General features: G+C 37.2%; 1 protein-coding gene across 1 annotated transcript; it reads right to left on the minus strand.

Moving 5' to 3' along the window:
- Positions 1 to 351: 351 nt before the first annotated feature.
- LOC111867765 (CDK5RAP1-like protein) lies at positions 352 to 19,398 on the minus strand. Its single transcript, XM_023857905.2, has 10 exons — positions 18,901 to 19,398; positions 16,831 to 17,076; positions 13,900 to 14,110; positions 10,769 to 10,914; positions 9,626 to 9,843; positions 7,972 to 8,256; positions 6,391 to 6,540; positions 4,403 to 4,543; positions 3,972 to 4,071; positions 352 to 3,657 (listed from the first exon to the last, which is right to left on the minus strand). The coding sequence occupies exons 1-10, from the start codon at positions 19,250 to 19,252 to the stop codon at positions 3,635 to 3,637; spliced, it is 1,872 nt and encodes a 623-aa protein (XP_023713673.1). The 5' UTR covers positions 19,253 to 19,398; the 3' UTR covers positions 352 to 3,634.
- Between the last annotated feature and the right edge of the window lie 2,477 nt (positions 19,399 to 21,875).

Consider the following 21,875-nt stretch of genomic DNA (forward strand, 5'->3'; position numbering starts at 1 on the left):
AACATACTTCTAAATAGTGAAATAATTAGTCCTCCATTCTTTTTTATTGCTAGTGGGGTGGGACTAAGTCCCTTGTACTGCGGCCACTTCTGGCCTATTGTACCAGCCCCAGATGATAGGTAAGGGTGATTGTGGAGCAATTGGTCGAATGAAGATTGGCAGGGGAAACCAAAGTGCTCGGAGAAAACCTCCCTCAGCGCCACTTTGTCCACCACAAATCCCACTTGACCAGACTCGGGATTGAACCTGGGCCGCCACGGTGGAAAGCCAGCGACTAACTGCTTGAGCTATGGTGCAGCCAATTAGTCCTCCATACTTCATGCCCTGAGTTCTCAGCAGCATAGGTATTATCCTACCTTAGCCTACCTTACTAGCCTTAAAAAAGTAGTTTTTGCCTAAAATAATTCAGGCAATATTTACTTCAAAACTACAGGAGGTAATATGATTACCACATGACTCTCATTTTCAGTCTTCTTTGTTATGCATGTTTGAAATTAAATGTATGTTAATTTGACCATGCATTCTGTGAAATTCCAACTAAGTGAATGCATGCAGAATACGCATGAAAGGCTGCAACCAATTTCTTCCAAATTCCTCCCAGTATCAATCATCCTATTTATCTTGTACTATACAGTCTCACTATTGACAGCATAATTAAATAACCAAATCTACTATAATTCTAGTTGTATTCTGTGACATCATCATCAAACCCAGGAGAATGACCTATCAGGAAGTGAAATATTTGTGACAAGGAGCATAGATACTGCACAGTGCTTTCATAAATAGGGTTTAACTGTGGCACAACATGAGGTGCTATCAGAAAGTTCTCAGACTGTTATTGTTGTAACTGTCTTGGTGAAGATGATGAGAGGGGAGGCCAAGGTCCCACTTTTGCAAGCCTACTGCATAAGTCTGCCATGTGGCACCATGATGTGAACATGCACTGTTTTGACATGAGTGCTTTTCTGACTTCATGATTTGTTTGTCTGCAATGGATGGCAAAATCGAGCAACATGTCTGCATCAAGTATTACGTGAAGTTCGGTAAATCAACTTCCAAAACCCCTGAAATGCTTCTTGAGACTTGGAGAACATTCTTTAAGCCAGACAGCAGTTTTTCAATGGCATTCATGTTTCAAGGCTGGTGAAGTGTCAGTTGAAGATGATGAACATTCAGGACAACCAAGCACCAGCGAAATGATAGAAAATGTCGAAAAAATTTGAGAACTCATCCACAAAGACCATCACCAAACAATCCACGCCCTTGCAGACAACACTGGGATCAGTTATGGAGTTTGCCAGGAGATCTTAACAGAAAATCTGAACATATGCCACATTGCTGTGAAAGTTTGTCCCCCAACTCTTGACAAATTATCATAAGCAGTGGCACATAAATGTGTGTCTTGAGCTATGAGGGAAGGCTAACAAGGACCCAACTATCATCTCTAGGATCATAACGGGTGACAAAAGTTGGATTTATGGTTACAATCCAAACACAAAGTAACAATTGTAGCAGTGGAAGAGACAACAATCACCAAGGGCAAAAAAGGCACAGCAGGTTCAGAGTTCAACAAAGAGCATGCTTATTGTTTTCCCCATGAGAAGGGGACTGTTCACCATGAATTTGTTCCTCCAAACAATACGGTCAACTCGTGACTTTTACTGTGACATTTAAGACCAAGAAAGACCATAACTTTGATACAGTCACAAGTGGCTCCTTCATCACAACGTGTGCACCCACATGTCCCTGAAAACCAGAGTTTGTGACTAACAACAACATGGTTATCATTCCCCATCTTCCCTACTTCCTGGACTTGGCCCCTTGTAATTTCACTTTGTTTCTCAATGAAAATAAAGCTGAAGGGATGATGTTTTGAAACCGTGTCTGACATCCAAAGGGAACCACAAGTGGTACTCGACAGCATTAAGGAAAATGACTTCCACAGTGCTTTTCAAGAGTGGAAAATACAATGGGATTGTTGTATACAGTCCCAAGGAGACTATTTTGAAGGAGATGGAAGCCAAAATTAAGTTAAGCCAGCCTTTTCTTTTTTGACCTAGTCTGGGAACTTTCTGATAACACCTCAGACATAATTTAACAAGCTATATGACTACGGGGAAATTCTTTGGACATCACGATGTATATTTCTCAGTGGTTAAAACTTGGAGAGAATAAGCTGCTCTGTTATAATAGATTCTCAAATGTGAACTTTATTCCTAGACAAAGGAAGATCAGAAAGGGTACGTTATTGGGACCATTATAAACTCCTAGCCATAAATAACCTTGAAGCAAAACTGAAAGCACAGTTGGTGCAAACAGTTGCAAGAAAAGAGCAATTACTCATTATGACAAAGGTGCTAGGAAATCCCTTGTTTTATGGAATGATTTTTCAAATGTATGCTTTTGAAACTTATCAGTTCCAATGAAAGCCATACCCACTTTTTGTGCTATTAAAATTGATCTTAGTGAAGCAAAATATGTGGGTGTGAACCTGTTGCAGGCTTCTAGGAACATGGTAATGAATGACTGGGTTTTATGACCAACTGAGTGACTCTAACCTTATTCCAAAAGCAACATTTGTAGAAGTAAAAAGGAGTAATTTCATATATTTTTCTTCTGCTAGTATAATGAACACCAAGCAGTGGCTATTTACTACTTTTTGAGTGAAGAGGTCATAATTTCATCTAACAGACATTTAACTGTGAACAAAATGAAACTGATCTGACCAGGCAGCAATATGCTTTTCTAAGTATGAGGACCTCTCTCCAGTACAAATGCCCTTGAATTTATGGTCTTAAATGTGATAAAAAAATGTATAAATTACTGACATGATAATGTAAAAAACACATTATTTTCATACATAATTTATGTGATGTATAAACTTGAGTTATATAATTCACTGTGTGCTAATAGTGTAAATAATTTTAATGAACCTAAACAGGTATTCTGTATAGAATGATCATAGGTAAGAAGACAAAGAATATAAAATAATTGTCACTATACTGTGAACCGTTGACCCAAAGAAATCTTTAAGAGTAAACTGTTTTAGTGGTGCACTTACAAAATTAGTATGGTTAATATCATAAAGAAATTGTATACCGATGACACTGAAAGGAACTGTTTCTGGATTGATCAAGCATCAGTCACCAATATACACTGTGAATATTATAATAATGTAGACAGTCAACAGAACTGCAAACAAGACGATAAATTTTAAAAAGCATTTCTGTAAACATACATATTTCATACTGCCATCACATATAATTATCATCATGTATTTTGAGACCTATTTGGGTATCTGTAAAAGCATAAGAGAAATTTTATATACTAACTAAATATTTATAAACTGTCAGACATGTAACACAGAGAAAGAACAGTCACAGAACTCACCACAAGTTACAACAATGTATTTGCAAAAAGAACATATATTTTTCAATTCTTTGTTTATACATATTATTTCCCTCAGATCTGACTCTCCTGTCTTTACATATATTTATGTATTTTGTTCACATTAAAATATAGTGTTTCACACCACCCAGTGGAACTCAAATATCAATGGTAAATGGTAGTCTCTGATTTCTCTGTGTACTGGCAGAGATGCAGTGCCAAGCAGTAACAGATCTTCACCTGTTTCTCAGTAAAGATAAGACTTCAGACCTGGAAAACAAACCACACTAAAATATGTAACTTCAATGCAACAGTAAATCTCAACTTGAAAGCAAATACAATGCAAGAACATCATTTAAAGTTCCCTTCAAACTGATCAACTCTAGTACTGATAATGTCACAAATGTACTTTTCCATCAATATTTCCATATTACCCAGATAAACAACAACAAAAATTATATAAATGTTACACAATTTGCATAAGTATTTTTACATATTATATATCGTTGTGGTACAGCGGTCTGTTTTCAGAAATTTGATGAAGCATACCTTTGTGTATTTCAGTTTCCACATCAGAAACTTACCTGTTGTAAGTGTATATGCATTTTCTTGGACACTGAACTTGGAAAGTGATGAATGATATAGAGGTACTCCTTTCAAGACCTGTGAAGTAGCTGAAATGATCTGAAAGTAAAACTTCAGTTAAATATAGATGATTGGGAATCTTTTTGAGCCCCTTCCACAATACCTACGAGCTGTGTACTATGTATCATTCATCTAATTTTCAGAATTTAGAAACCCATGCAACATTTCATCACTGAATATCTACATAACAGAGTCCCCACAGTAAGGAGTTAATGATTGTGATTAAGTTGATTAGCAATAATGAAATTACACCCAAACACCCATGTGTACAGAGAGCAAAAGACCATAGATGACGACCTACTGAGCAGAGGATGAAAGTGACAAGTTACAGTATCATGTTGAAATCAAAATATAAAGCACAAGAACTTGCCTGAACCACTACATAATCCCCTGGCTTTATAGCTTGAAGTGTCTGTGAGTACTGTGAATCTGGAATTTCCACTGCTGGAAATATCACTTTGGTGTTACCATCATTGCGACCTGCCATATCTTTAACTGAACGTTTACTTGGCTGTAAGAAAACAAAGAACTATGATAACTAATTGGACTTAAGAAACATGAAGCACAAGAAAAATCAACAAAATCAGTGATATAAAGAAGCCAAGACAGCTCAGTCCATACAGTGACTGGACAGCTTGGGAATTGGTTTCTGGCAGAGATGGGGTTTTCTCATCTTCCTGTCATGCCCAAATCAGTCCTAGACCTACTCAGTCTCCTACACAATAAAACCCAGGAGCTCTGCCCTAAAGAGTAAAACAGCCACAGGACGAAACTCCCATCAATGTCAAGTTCTAAACTGCATGCATTTACTTCTATGTCCCCTCTACAAATTCATGGCATGGTGCTTACACATAAGGTCAATATATACCTTTCTAGTGGATAAATCAAGCAAGTTATGGTATGCTGTATAAGCTGGTCTGAGGACAACATCAAAAACCGATTACAGCATTGAAATCTGCCAACATAACTATTTTCTATTTGTTCCAGTGCACCTCAATCTTCAGGCATGGCACATGGGTTTAAGGCACAGTACCTTCATCTGTTCATGACTATATATCTATATGCAGCTTCAGTTTCATAAGACATGGATAATATACTGCAATCCTCTACACATTAACCATTACTAATCAAACTGTGACAACAATAGTAAAGGGATCTTTCTCAGATATGTTATCATTTCAGCAGCCTATGTTCTTATTTCTTCATTAAAATGAAGCTGCTTCAAAGTTCTTTGTAATTTCTTTAAATCTGTTGCATGTTGTGGTTTGTCAGAACAGTCACTTTTAATCTTTGTACATATTTTCTCTACTTGTCATTTATTATTGATCTTAAAATGTTAATCTGATAATTTGTTTATATTACAACAAATATATATTAATAAAAAACATGATGAATGGAGAATATGAAGAATTTTATGCATACATGTGCACAACTCTACAACATGTGCTTTGCCATGTCAAGGAAACAATGAAATATTTTGGTGTGCTGTCCTCTCAGAAAGGCTCAGATGCATTGCTGTGCACTGATGTCATGGTGCTCATAATCACCATCATACATTCTTCAGTACTGGTATTTAAAATACATTACACCTAAAAACTTTCAACATATTAAGCCAAACGATGAGTGATTAGTAAAGTGACTGATTAGCTCAGACAACATTGTTAAGTCCTTGTCTCTACACTGTGTGGAGAATAACTCTGTTTACCCAACTTCACATCTTAAAGGTATAAGGGACTTCCTTTTTCATGTGTGGGGACAGCTGAGGCCTGTAACTGATTACTCACTCCCATCTAGAGCAGAGGTATTCATTAGGAGAACAGTGAGAGACAATAATTAAGTTCCAGAGTCATATATCAAGCAAGCTCTGCTTCCTTCTTCATGCTAGTTTCTTGCTTGGCTTACTCATGAATCCTGAAGATGGAGGTGAAGTTCCTCCAAAATGGTTGGTTAACTTTCAATGGACTACAAAGAAGTATATCCCAGGAGATTGAACTGTTTATAACCACCAATATGAGAAGCTCATATTCTTATACCAGAAAAATATAAAGAAGTTTGAGTTGTATCATAATTATTACCAATTACCAAACACCACAGTCATTTGGTTAGCACTCCTGCTTCACAACTGGGAAGTCCTGGATTCAAGTCTTGGCACAGAGATCAGCAAGACAGAGGTTTTCCTTTGTCATTTTTCTGTTTCCCTCCAGAAGAATGCAGGACAGTGTCTCAAACTGGGCCATGACCACTGCCTTCCATAACCTCTCCAATTCATTTTCCATCAAACCATTCAACAATATACAGTCTGAGCTACTTACAGCATCATTAAATAAACCAAGATTATAAACATTAACAATTACATACCCCTTCCACTAACACCAAATGCTGCTGACCTACTTGGGCTTGATTAAGTTTCTCTGCTTCTCTTCGGTATAATGACATCATTTTAACCAGCCTCTGCTGTTTAATCTCAGGTGGTACATCGTCCGTAAGACGCCTGTGAGCTGTAGTTTTCTGTAAGCAAAAACAAAACCAACTTCCATATATTCTAGATCAGTGTTTCTCAGTGGCCAGGCTCTTGCATCAATTATACTGGACCCTCATCTTATAGAAAAAAGAATTTACTGGCCATGGTCTGACAACATATAAGAACCACTGCTCTACATCAAACTCTGCTTTGGAGAGGGTGAGTTCATATATGACAAACTGGAACAAAAATAGGGGTGCTCCTATATGGATTTTAGGCTTATCCTAACATCACATTTTTGTTTCTTCTGGCTGATCTTATTTTGTAGCAATAATGACAGCCTTATCTAGTTCTTAGGAGAATTTTAATTTGATACTTATCATGGCAGTGCCAGACAAAAGACCACCACTAGTCAAGTGGATACAGATCCATCAATTACCCCTGGAAAATATGGACAGAAATGCAAGACTGGTAAAGACTTAATTAATCCATGAATGAGGAGGTGGAGAAAGCAAGGAAAAGAAAATTATGAGTATCAGGAATTACCTTTCTTTGGAATTAACTCAGTTTTGGCTCTATATCTGCAGTTTTTCCAAAGAAAACTTAAAGCTTCTTGGTATGTATTATATTCAGATTGGGCTTGCTATTTATTTTGAACTGTATATATACATATAAAACATCCATAAACATATACATCCATAAAAGTAATATGATAATAAACTGAGGCATGAATTTCATACAGGAACTGGGTTTTCATTCACTAAATGCGGGTAAAACATTAACATGATAAGGCTATCCATGTAACAGGCCATGGAGGCCATAGGATTGTGATACGTTGAGAGTCCCACATTATGTAGACGATCGGCTCACAGTTGGAGGTAAGGTTGTTAGCCTTACGCACTGGTCACCCTTTACCCTCCATAAAGATTCCTGGTACTCATTTCTGTTACAGGCTGAGTCAACCCCAGGGCCATAGTGCAGCTGGAAGGGTTAGGTCAACTGAAAAAAAAAAATCCATCTCATCAGGATTTGAACCCACAACTTTCCAGCTTGTAGCATAGTGCCTCAACCAACTATGCTACTGTATGGCCCCAAACATTAACATGATAAATATTAATTCAGGACTAATTGTTTGTTATTTATATGGTGCTCTGGCCAGGAAAACAAAAAATTAACAAAAATGCAAAACTTTCTTAAACTGAAAAACCTTAAATTAAATTCTACTGTAATTAGGTTAATTTTCTTTTAATCTGGAGAGGTTATTTTCTTCTTATTTCCTTGCTGCATATAGAAATGTAGCTTGACCATCCCTGTGAGAGAGTGTTGGGCACTTATGGCCTTACAGGTGATCAAGTTAAAGGGTTAAGTCAGGGTGCACCGGATACAATCCCCAAAATTTGTTTACTGAAAATATACTGCACTTCCACATCTGTCTTCATATTGCATTAGTAAGCATTACAACTAGTGAAACAACTCACTTCACGCATACTGTAAGGAAAGAGGTAGGCCATATTGTACTTGACTTCTGACATAAGTGTAAGGGTATCTTCAAATTCTTCATCAGTTTCTCCACAGAAGCCACAGATGAAATCACTTGAGAGACTGATATTTGGAATCAGCTGTCTCACATGACAAATCAGATCAAAATAAGCTTCCCTGCTGTAGCCACGCCTCATCCGTTTCAACACTGCACTGTTTCCACTTTGAGCTGGCATGTGTAGACTGGAACAGATGTTACTGCGATCTCGAATTAGCTCTAAAACCTAAGCCATTAAACACATTGTTAAGAGTTAAGTTAAATCAAATGTTTCTCTTTCACAGGCTAACTTCAGTTGTTTTCAAATGTTATGTACAAATCTGTATTAATTTAGTAAGTTGGATATAATAAGTGCAAAGAAATATTAATAATTTGCTCACCCTTGGTGTGGCACAATTTAAGATTCAAAAAGCATAATAAACAGAATAATATATTTTTCATTCTCCAGGTTTTTGCATCATCATCATAATCCACATCCTCATTCCTTCCTTTCTGCAATATTTTAGATGATTAAATTAATAATTTAATATTATCAAAAATGAATGAGAAACAAATATTATTTTCCTTTATTTCATACATGAAGTGTATAAAAATAATATTATGGAATAAATGGTAATGAGAATGTTGTAAAAAAATGTGTGATTTGAAGCTTTCACAACAACAGTATGCACTGAAATATTCTTGGGTGATCAGCTGTGCCAATGTAGAGCTGGTGTCCACCATTTAAGAGACCGTCTCTGTCTCAGCATTAGGGGCTGATGTGATGAGTGTTTTGCATTTGCATGCCAGAAATGTCATGTAATGAACATATGCAACACACATGACAGTAGAGAGAACTGAATAAACTTTGAGGACACCATAGCACTAGCAAGAACAACAGATCATGTGGACCACTTAGTTAAGGACGCTATTCAGATCCGAGATATCCTCTATGCTGTTCATCGTACCTGTTCATGAACATAATAAAATGTAAAACTGAACTTAAAAACCAAAAAGAAGGGCAAATGGCAATCAACATGAATTCAGATGATCAACCTTTTTCTATGTAGTCGACATTTGGACAGGACATCAATGACCATCTGGCTCCGGCCACCATACCCCATGCAGTCGAAGATGGGACAGACAACAACTCCATGTGGCATTCAAACACAACACTCATCACACAAATTGCTGATAATCAAGAAAAACTGCCTTAATTACACAACTAAGGACTAATGAAATTCCAGTACTTCTCTTATTGCATGTCAATAACACACCACAGGGACAACACACCCCATACGCTACATACAACTGTCCCTGATTCACCCCAGATGTAGGGAAGTTGTGACCATTTTATTTACAAAAATTTTCTGCAGTTTGCTCACAGCAATAATATCTACATTTGCCCCATATTCTATAATGAGAGTGCATTTTCTAAAATTCCAAAGGCAAGGAGAAAGTTTGAATTTAATTCAAAACTGAAACAGAAGGTGTTGCATATCCCTAACATTTGTGTCTTTTTCATTAGCACCAATTCACCCTACTTTATATAATTAGATCAAATATTTATGAAGGTTAAAATGTTCTTATATGTCATGCACTTAATTTTTGTTTACCTCATCAGGAAAATCCTTTGGATGTGGAGAAGTAAAACGTATCCTCATTTCAGGATCAATACTAGAGACTTTATCCAGAAGGTCTACAAATCTTAGACCTCCTTTCTTCTTTTTATATACTGTATGAAATCCTTCTGCTAGGTGTGTTTCTCTATCTGATGGTAAACCACCATAATAATCCATTGCTGACAAATCACGGTAACTATTCACATTCTGACCTAAAAAAAATACATTCTTTCAGTTTCTTTATAGCACCAGCTGTTAATAAACACTGGTATATATTTACTTTTATAGGCATGCTAATTCATGTCATCCATCATCACTATTTATGATCAACTGCTTGCTTATTCTGTACACTGTAACAACACAGCCTTAAACTGAAGATGCCTCCTCTTAAGTTTCCTAATTAGTGGAGAATTCAGAGCAACAAGAATGAGAACAAAGATATCAGCATGTTTACTGAAGATCTCTTATTATCAGGGAACACAGTATTTTCAGCAACCTGACAGAACGTACAGAATTCATTCTGGTCTCTTAAGACAAATTATTACCTTAGACTGGACAGCTACTCAGAATCCACTTCTAAAACTCTGTGTTCATTTACTGCAAGAGCAAGGCTGGTGTCCAAATGTTGATAAGTAACAGATTACAAAAGTACACAACTATGATAATGAAGGCCACAGCATTATAAGGATAATAATCATTTAAAAAGGAATCACTCCTTCAATCTTATATGAGAATGCAGAAATAAATACTCATATAAACATCCTACCAATAATGTAAGGGAAATGGCCTACATTACAATAACCCAATATTTATCTGATGATATTAGAGAAAGTCATGAAGATAACCCAGTCAAAGGAGACAGTTTCACAAGCAACTCAGTCCATGCCTGCTAACTGCAGTTAGCATATGCTGTGCTTTAAGCTGCTCTACCTGAACTTCAAATCTTGGAAGTACCCCAACTCAAAAGCCACCAATATACAATACCACTTGATTATAAAAGATGACTGTCTATTCATTATGACACAGAAGATATGTTTCAATGTGGTTAAACCACACAGTGAATTATGCCATTTACAAAGATAGTAATGAATATTTTAATCATGGTACCTGGATTGATGATAACACATTTTCTCTTACCTAGTAAAGTGACTTCCTTAACACCTTGTTCAGCGAGACTCGACACTTCTTGTACAATAGAAGCCATGGGCCTAGACCTCTCACGACCTCTAGTAAAAGGTACTATACAATATGTGCACATATTGTCACATCCACGCATAATGGACCTAAAATTAGGAATAAAAAAATGGAAAGTAAAACAATATGAGAGCAAAGTCTGAAAGTAAAGTTTCTACGCAGTGAAATTTATTTTACTTAGCATAATTTCTCATCCTGAATGGTAACATGAGGCTCATGATGCTAATATGAATATTTATACTCAACTACGAGGAGTCCTACTTCTTCTAGGATGTGATACCATGTAATGTTGTAAAAGTGTACTGACTTTTTGATAGTGTGTGTTACATCTTCTGGGTCATAGAAAGCTTGCTGGACTTATTTTTCAACCCTGAAGATGGTGGCAGCGTGTCCTTCGATAACATCAATATATTTCTATTGACTGCCTATCATTACAGCCCAGAACTCTTCACAGTCACTGCTGTGAGAACCTCAAATTTCACATCTTAAATTAGGTATTACAAGCATAATATCTGTGCAGAAGAAATTCTGAGAAACAGACATATAATAAGAACCAAATATCAAAATAAATTACAAATTCAATCAACAATTTTTCCGAGAGGTAACGCGTACTTTAAAAAATATGCAGCTTTTGTTTCAATAAAAATAAATCAAAAGGAGGGGGGAAAATAATATTTAAAAGTAATAAAAACTTATTTCTCCAAATAATCTTACACCAAATTGAATTAAACGAAATTCAGTCATGTTTAGATTTTTAATAATTTAAAAATATGCAGTTGCACTGTGGTAACACATAAGTGTAAATCATTCTCCGATACACATTTTCTCTGGTTTCTTATTGAAACCTTTGAAGAAAAATCCATTTGAAAGGGTATCTGGTAGCAAAGGAAGCAAATCCTTTAACCCTTCTGAAACTAACTGTAGTTACTCGTCCTGTAATAGCCAAAACACATTCAAGTCAACAAGAAAATTATGGCTGCTGAATTTTAGCTGATTGATCAATAAGATGTTCCTGTGCTTGTAGTTCCATTCAACAGTTGCAACAGCATTTTTATTCAATAGATTTAGTATCCACTTCCTACTATTCTTAATTTCTGATGTGAAAATTACAGTACTGTTACCAATAACAACCATCATACATGGTGCAATCCAAAAGTTCCCAAAATTTGAATTTTGCACACGAATGGTTATGAGTACATCGAAATTCCACTAGGTCTCCCCACGCACCCTTCTTGAATCAGTGTGGCAAGCAGTGTCAAGTTGAGTAGTTGGGTTTATTGTTGGTGAACATATTTCCATTGTTGTGTTTCCATGAGTTTGTGGTTTTGCGATAGTTGACCTGAGACAGCAGCGTGTCTATATAAAGTTTTGTTTTAAACTTGGGAAAACCACTGCAGAAATGCACCAAATGTTGAAGCAAGCTTTTGGTGACAAAGAGTTTAGACCAGACACAAACTTATGACTGGTATAAGTGTTTAAAAAATGGTAGAACATCGACTGATGATGACGATTGTTTGGGACAGCCGTCAACTGGCACCACACCAAAAAATTTCACAAAAGTTAGGGATCTGATTCTGCAAGATCATAGACTAACCATTCAAGACCTCTGTACCACCTTGGGACTAAGTTATGGTACATGTCAACAAATTTTGTCAGAGGAACTGAACATGAGGAAGATTGCGGCGAAGTTTGTGCCACGACTGCTGCAAAATGAACAGAAGCATCATTGCTTGGAAGTCTGCAGGGAACTTCAACAACAGCTTCAAGAGGATCCAAACTTTCTTTCGAAGGTTGTCACTGGTGGGGAAAGTTGGGTTTATGGCTATGACCCTGAAAGCAAGGAGCAGTCATCACAATGGAAGAGCCCTTCTTCACCTCAGCCAAAAAAAACTCAACAAGTCAAGAGCAACATTAAGTCCATGTTGATATGTTGATCTGCTTTTTTGATATTAACGGGACTGTTCATATGGAGTTCGTCCCTCCTGGTCAGACAGTCAATAAAGAGTTCTATCGTGATATTCTAAGGCGTTCGGGGGAGGACATGAGGAGAAAACGTCCAGAGAAGTGGCACATGAATGACTGGGTGCTCCACCATGACAATGCACGAAAGCATATGGCTTACATTGTGCAGGAATTTTTGGTTAAAAACAAGATGGCAGTTGTTCCCCACCCAGTGTACTTGCCAGACTTAGCTCCTTGCGACTTCTTTCTGTTCCCCAAGATGAAAATCAAGTTGAAGGGGTGAAGATTTGATACAGTTGAGGAAATTCAAGGGGAAACGCAGACGGTACTGAACACCCTAACAAAGAAAGACTTCCAGGATGCATTTCAAAAGCGGCAGAAACGCTGGGATCGGTGTATGCACTCCCAAGGGGGCTACTTTGAAGGTGATGGTGTCAATAAGATCCAGGTAAGACATAATAGTTTTTATTAATATATTTTGGGAACTTTTGGATTGCACCACGAACAACATCAAAATCTACCATCTTCTGGAAAAATTAATCTGCCTTTTGATTTTGCACTTCATGAATAACTGCAGTCATACTTAGGCCCTGAGTTTTCACATTGCTGTTTAGCACTTGGTCAGAAAATAAGGGCAAGGGCATGCCAAGGAAACTGGAAGCCACACTGCATCCGCAATTTCCGAAAATTGTTATCAGCCTGAGTTCAACAAATGTTTCAGAATGGAGCAGCGCAAATTGAGGAAACTGCATTGCCATTTCCTCAATTTGCGCTGCTCCATTCAGTAACATGTGTTCAACTCAGGCTGATAACAATTCTTAGAAATTGTGGATGCATTGCAGTTGCCAGTTTCCTTGGTGTGCCCTCACCCTAAGAAATAAGTGGAAATAATTTTCAGTTCCCTTTTCCATGACAAACTAACAAGAAGCTCAATTTAGTTGCAAAATAAGTAATTTACAAGTAACTAAAATAGATTTAAATGGGACAGGTGGAATTAGCCACAATAATATTCACTTATGCTGAAATGTCCTTTTTTTACACTAATGTTTTTGCTATATCCGATTAAAAACATACATTTATTCAAATTTAAGGAACAAAATTATTTTACATACACAAATGCAGTAACTGAATCCTGATTCAACCTCACAGGCACAATGTCAGCATATGTCTCATCCAGTGAAAGCAGTACATTTACTGCAGTCTGATTACTGTCAGTAAGAGACAGAAGTCTTGGCAAATCCTTGTAGCTGTCTGGACCAGCAATAATATCCACAATCTCTTCTTTCTCCAATATTTGATGCTTTAGTCGCTCAGCCATGCATCCTAAAACAGTCATAGTATTTACTTTCTAAAACATGTCAATGCCCACAATGATAAAAATCACTGTGTCATTACACATCATCTTGGTTATGCTTATTTCGGCAATAAAACCACTGATGTATCTCTCCTTCTACTCACACTGTTCCAATTTAACAGCAAATAAAGTGTTGGATTTGAGGTTCACATAGTGGTAGCTGGGAATGTTATCTTCTGGGATATACTACTGTGTGGTCTCACAAAAGTAACTGTATCACAATGATATACACAATTTACAATCATCTATCTGTCTATACATCATTCTCCACACATGCATCAAAGTTTTTCTGACTGAAAAGAATGTAATTAAATGACACTGCATAAATTTAAACTCTACAATGAACAAAGTTTATTTAAGTAGTATTTTTGAAAAAAAAAAAAAAAAAAGACTGCATATGACATAAACAACAGACCTACCACTAACAACCACATGTAACATGTGTATGTACTACAACAGAAAAAACAGATAAGAACAAGCAGGAAGAAAGTAGAACAACAGTCATACTCCATACTGTAGTGTATTTGCTCTATGCAGGAACTGTTGAGCCACAATATTTTATAATCAGACTAATTTTATAGCATTATCATTTTAAAGCAATTTAAAAGCACTTCCTTTTAATGTGTGCCTTTTGAAGATGACCCATATAGGTCAAAGCATGCAAAAGCTGTAAAATAAATTATACAAATTACAGTGGTTGACGGTATTATTATGATCAACATTAATACAAACGTAATGGTTAAGACATCACATATCAAAACAGAATGAGTGTGTTTGAGAACACGGCTCTGTAAATATTTCAACCTAACATGGACAAAGTTGCACAGGACTGGCAAAAACTCCATAATGACAAGCTATATAATCTTTACTCTTTGCTTAATATTTTTAGAATCATCACATCTAGAAGGATGAGATGGGAAAGACAGAGGAGTGCATAGAGAATTTAAGGTGGAAAACCTGAAGGAAAGAGACCACTAGGAACACTAGAAAGAACCAAGACATAGATGGGAGGATAGCATTAAAATGGATCTTCAAGAAACAGGATGGGCAGGGTAGATTGGATTCATCTGGCTCAAGATAGGAACAGTGGCAGACTCTTGTGACTATCATAATGAACCTTTGCATTCCATAAAATGCTGGGAATTCATTCACCCTCTGAGCCACTGTTGGCTTCTCAAGGATTCAGCTCCATACAGTTTGTTAGTTTTGTTCTATGTCACACTTTACACTGCAGCTGATTTCCCAGCTTCAAACTCAGTTTTTCAAAAAATGATGTTGGACACAGTACACTCTACGACAATATTTCACTTTTTACAGTTTATCAGTATATGGTGCTCTTTCCTTCTTCCCTCCTCTTTCCCACTTCCTGAATGTTCTCCCTAAGGTCGGACAGTCATTTCTTTCTGAGACAACACTCCTCATCCAGGACCCTCAAAAAGGAAACCTCTTCTCACTTTCCACTTCAAGCTCACATTGACCTTGAAAAGGATTACTATTCTAGTCCCTCATAAAGGGCCTCTATTCTCACACTTTTGTTCACTGTTCCTGTTGGCTTGGACCAGGCTGTATCTCCTCTCCCTCTCCTGTGGATCTGTGTGAACACTTTCCTTTGGAACCTGCCTATATATCTTGACCACACAGTCATCCTGCTTACTCTGACCATGCTGATGGAGTCAGCTCATGTCTCTCAATCTCTGATATTCACCTACAAAACTACATGGTGTAAAACCCAGAAGACTACGTATGAATACTCATTACCATGAAAACCTAAAAACATATATGACCTGTGATGATAGAAATATTAACAAATGTTCTCTATTTCCACTTTTTGGTGAATTTGCAACAGAAAGCTGAAAAATGTCCAAATTAGTTTTAACATGCCTGTATGTCTCTGTCTACATGCAACAGTTCAAAAACCACTGCATGGACTTTCATTAAATTTGATATTGCAGCCTTTTACTGAAATATGACAACATAATCCAATTTGGGGCCAATATCAGACAACAGTAACGAACACTTTAAGCCATAGCTCAAGCAGTTAGTTGCTGGCTTCCCACCGTGGTGGCCCAGGTTTGATTCCAGGTCTGGTCAAGTGGGATTTGTGGTGGACAAAGTGGCGCTGGGACGAGTTTTCTCCGAGTACTTCGGTTTCCCTTGCCAATCTTCATTCCAGCAATTACTCCACAATCACCCTCACCTATCATCTGGGGCTGGTACAATAGGCCAGAAGTGGCCACAATACAAGGGACTTAGTCCCACCCCACTAGCAATAAAAAAAATCCAATGCTAAAACAATTGGCGAATAATGAACTTGAAAGGATTTGGAAGGAAGTACTGGTGGCCTAGTTGAGGTACCATCCTGTCATTTGCCTTGAGGGATTGCAGAAAGCCACAAAACTTCGGTCATAACACCTGGTATCCCAGCCAAGATTTGAACACAGTTCCCAAATTCAAGTCAAGAGCATTACGGTTACACCAACCTCCTAGCCAGAGAGAGAAATGAAATGAACATTTGATGTCCAACACACTTCTTAAGTCTCATGGCTTGAGATGTCTAAATAAATAGGACTGAACACACCACAATTGTTACACTATGTTGTATCCACACTTTCTAACACACTGTTTTAATTACGGACATGGGACATAATATATTGCACTGCTTGTTACTATATACACATATCATTCCTACCTAATACTCCAATCTTTAGATGTGGTTTCAGTTTCTGCGTTTCTCTAGCTTTCTTGAGTGCTTTAAAATGCTTTAACTTGTTCCAGACCTTTGTCTCGGCTCCTTCACGGATGGCACATGTTACTACTAATATAACATCTGCTTCTTCGACGGACTCTGTCTTCATGTATCCTACATCCTTCAGAATGGACCATATAATATCTGTATCATTCACATTCATTTGGCACCCATACACCTCAAAGTATACTGAAACACACACAATGAGAAATATGAAATTGCTACAAGAACAAGAAAAAGAGCTGAAAATTTCCAGACAAGCAACAACATTACAACAGCCATTAAAACAGGCTAACAGACTTCCCAGAATGAATGCTACACTGGGACAGCTGTAATAATTTGGGTGAAAATAAACAAGTATTCTTCATACAAAATAAGTGTCTGACTCCTCCACTCTGTAATCTTGTCTATCTGCACAATCAACTTTGGTCACTTCAATAAATAGAGCAAATTTATTTTCAACACATAAACCACTGAACCTCTCAGATCGAAGATATGGACATTCCTCTTGTGTAGCTCAGCCCATGGAGATTCGGCTGCTAACAGAAATGACAAATCTACAACCTAATACACTATAAATAAAATTACTCAGAATATCCCAGATGATGGTAATGCTCTCCATGCTTGCATGCTTTCTTTACACCTACATGAAAAGTTTACATTCACATGTTGAAGTTCTCCTTAGGTTATAGATTAAATTTATCTTTCAATATTTACATTCAGTTCTTACACGGTGTGAGACTTCAACCTGTAAACTTTTTGCTTCATGGGTCCACATAAAAAAGTTAACACAGTTTGGGATTGGTGTAACATACTGGCCATGAATAACTACCGATAATTCTGTCCCCAGACAGTTCCAACAGGGCACCCATGGACAAATTACAGAACTCAATGAAATCAGGTGATTATAACAAGTTAAGAACAGTACTCATGATAAGAAAATATATCTCAAAGAAGCTTAAACTGCAAGAGCTGGTGAAACTAAGACTCAAGGCTTGGCAAAACATTCACCAAAATACTGACCATTTTGTTTTCTCCTCTAGAAAACAATACCAACACATTTTGTTGCCTGCAGCAGTTTCCTATTTACACCAGACAAAATATTTATTTGATATGAGTGTGAGGCTTCAAGAAATTATAAATAATCAATCTTCTTTACTGAAACATACATAAGAGTTCCTTTGCACTGTTATCATGCTGATGCTTTCAGTGTTAATTCAGGTGGTGAAAACAAGAAGAAGCATATTACTGAACAGCAACATGAGAAACTCAGTGAAGGGAATTCACAAGATGGAGTGGTTCCATGTCTAAAAAACTTAGCATATCAGTTCTTTTACAAAATAATTCTCAGCTGAGCCAAGGAATTTAACATTACTGACCTGAGAGAACCTAAATGGACTGCGAGAAACCCTTACAAGTTGACCTCTTAACACATTATGAAGAATGACCAAAAATTAAACTTCTTAAGCACAAAACCTTTTTACAGTTCCATTAGGTCATTCCATGAGTACCACATAAGGTTTATTGCCATGTTCATCATGAGCATAATACATAAAACAGAATCACCAGACACAAAAAAAAATGGTTTATGAAGGAAAGAACGATTATAATAATGAGGAAATCATTCTGACTTCTAATTTCTCCTGCAGCGCTACTGAATTTATTAATAACGTCAGACATTACTAAAGCTGAAGATATGGCAAAACAAATGATAAAGGAATATCTGCATTTATTTCCTTTCTTAGAGAATTACTGGCAAAGGCATACACGTGAATGCTTTCAGCTTATAATTGAAATATGGATTATAAAGTTATATATATATATATATGTACCTATGCAAATCAAATGAATTCCAAAGTTGAATGCTTTTCTGCCAGTCAGGGATGAATTACTTGGATAGATACTGCTTTACTTAACTCTCTTTAGGTACGTCTATACTACACGAAAACATTACAATTATGTGAAAGATTTTGTGACATATACTGATAGCAACTGGTTGACAATTAGTATTACCTTTTCTATTCAAACCATTAATTGCTGCGTTTCTTACATACGGCACACTCTCACATTTCACTGGTTGTACTTGAGAAGCAATTATGAAATCCTTTAACTCAGGTCCTCTGCCAATATCGTTCGTATATTTATGCTTCCTCTGATTATGTGGAGCACATTGTCCGACCGTATTCTGTAATTCTAAGTTGCTATTACTAGCATTTGTTGTCAAATCATCATAGTTTTTCCCAAAATCTTTAGCATCCTCACCATAAGAAGTAAGACTTGCGACTGAACGATTTACTTTTGTGCTCCAATAGCTTACTATTCGATGTTTCGTATTAAAAATAAATATTTTTCTTAAAAGTGTCATAACGTACTGTTCTACAACTATTTTTAATTAACTGCAGTCTTCGGCGGATTTTAAGGTTATAATTCCTCGTTTTTCAATGACATTATTCTTCTCGGCCTTCGCGCATATCCAATCGACCAGCGTCAGCCACCCAAATTCACGGATTAATGAGCTAGGTTTTATATACTCTGGTCAATTATACACGGACTTACATTCTACTACTGCCGAATCCTCTGCCTGTGAATATCTTTTAAAAAAAATGAATTGACTCCGTTCACGAGTTCACGAGCTTGTGACATGTGACGTCGTGTAACCTGCTAGAAGTTTAAACGTAGTTGTTCACTGTTACTTTTCACAGAACGCCTGACCTCACATGATTTTAAATTAATTACACAGTGATAGTGCAGCATTTTATTCGCCAGTAGATGCTAGAATATTTCATTCTGATTCACGAAATTAAGGCTTATAAACGGTAACAGTGTTTACATTTACATTTATTTTTCACCTCATGGATCCAATCATCTGCCTATAGGGCTGGATATAAAACATGTCACATATTACAAATTCATGATGACTTATTTATTTATTTCGTCTCTATAGATCATTGTTACATGATATGAGACAAGTCAGTTACTGTACATTGGCTGATTACAATAAGAGAATGAAGTTACAATACTTACAGTTTTTACAGTAGATTACAGTAGATTAAGAGTTTGTATAGTGTGAGGTGGAATCCATATTAGGTCCCCTCAGCACATCAGCTTCCATATGTCTTGTTGTACCTGTACTGGTAATAATGCTTATGGAGAATTTGATGGAATGAGGATTGCAGGGAAAACAGAAGTACTCGGAGAAAACGTGCCCCAGTGCCACTTTGTCCATCACAAATCCCACTTGACTAGACCGCAGCAGTGGGAGTCCAGCAACTACCGCTTAAGCACATCACATCATTCGTCCATTCTGGTGACGAGACAGCAACATACACTTAAGTTTTCTCTTTGTTTACTTCTAGACCAACCTTCTTACTAGCAGCAATTAAAGTTTTCGTGTTTTTCTATACGGTATGTATGTTATCTCCCAGTAGATTCTCATCATCAGCATAGACCAGCAGCTGATTTGTCCCATTAATTTCAGTCCCACTTGGTTTTTCTGGATCTTCCTAACTGCATATGATGTAATATAAAGCAAGTTGAAAAGCAGTGGTGATAAAGCATCTCCTTGTTTTAGACTATTCTGGATAGGAAAATTATCAGACAAATGTTTACCTATATGGACTTCACTATGCATTTCATTTAAACACATTTCAGTCAGCCTAGCTAGTTTCATGGCCATTCCAAACTATGAGAATACTCTAGGCTTTCTTGAAGACTACAAATAGCCAATGTACTGTCTCATTCTAAGACATTGGGTTTTCGGACTTTATCTATCGTCCTGGTTTTTAAGATAACTAATAAAAACACAACGTTTCGGAAACTGGATCCGTTTCCGTCCTCACCGGAAACGGATACGGTTTCCGAAACGTGCTTTTATTAGTTATCTTAAAAACCAGGACGATGGATAAAGTCCTAAAACCAAATATCTCAGTGTGTTATACACCATCATCAGAATCCTATAGTAACTACTGTCTCATTGTACTCCCATTCTTTCTCCAGTATCTGACAAATGCAAAAGATCTGGTAAGTAGTTGATCTGTTATGTCAAAACCCACACTGATGATCCCCAATAATTTCATATAATCTCCCTGTATTATGATAATTTGTGGGTGAGTGTCTAAAGTGTGGTAAGTTATAAAATAAGGGATCCTAAGAGCATAGCATAATAAAATTTACATGCCACAAAGTCTTAAATATGACTTAACATGATATACACAAAGTAGACTCTTCTGCATTAGGTTCCATGGATAACTCAATTTTCACTGTTTGTGGATTTAACACACTTTACATGCCCACTTCAAAGAGGCTGTGACCTAATTTTACTTACTGTCCTGGCATTTTCCTGGAAAGGCTGGAGAAAATTATGAAAGTCATCAGTCAGGTTAGCCAGTCTCTCAGCTCAGATTTGCATTAGCTTCATGTCCCTGCCACTTTGCCCCTGGGGTAAAGGCCCCCAGTACCCACTGGGTAGGAGGTTGGGTGGACCCAGAGAGCCGGTCTGGATGACATAGAAAAGTGAAAATTCTTACCCCCACAAGTACTCAAACTCTGACCCCTTGGTAGTCCAGCCTGTAGCCAGTCATCATACCAACTGTGCTATTCCAGTTTTTTTTTTAAAAAGGTAAAGCTATCTCTGTAACAGGCTGTGAAGACCCATAGGGTTGTGAGACACTGAGACTCCCACATTTTCTTTAGACAACTCGCTCACAGAAGGCAGTGAGGTTGTCAGCCTTACATGCCGGTTGCCCTTTACCCCCTCGCCCCAAGAAGATTCCTGGTACTCATACTAAAGTACTAGGATATATGCACTGCTTGATAGAGGAGGCTAACAAAATCAGGCTTTGCCCCTGAAACTTCAAAAGGGATTGAGCTTTCACACTCAATCAATCCTGGCACCCAGAGAGTAAAGCAGTAATAGAGATACACGAATCCGAAGGTAAGCCCAAGCCAAGCAAACTTATGAATTCACCCACTAGCCTCTCACTGGCTAG

This window comes from Cryptotermes secundus, unplaced genomic scaffold (genome assembly GCF_002891405.2).
Source record: "Cryptotermes secundus unplaced genomic scaffold, Csec_1.0 scaffold116, whole genome shotgun sequence".
NCBI lineage: Eukaryota > Metazoa > Arthropoda > Insecta > Blattodea > Kalotermitidae > Cryptotermes > Cryptotermes secundus.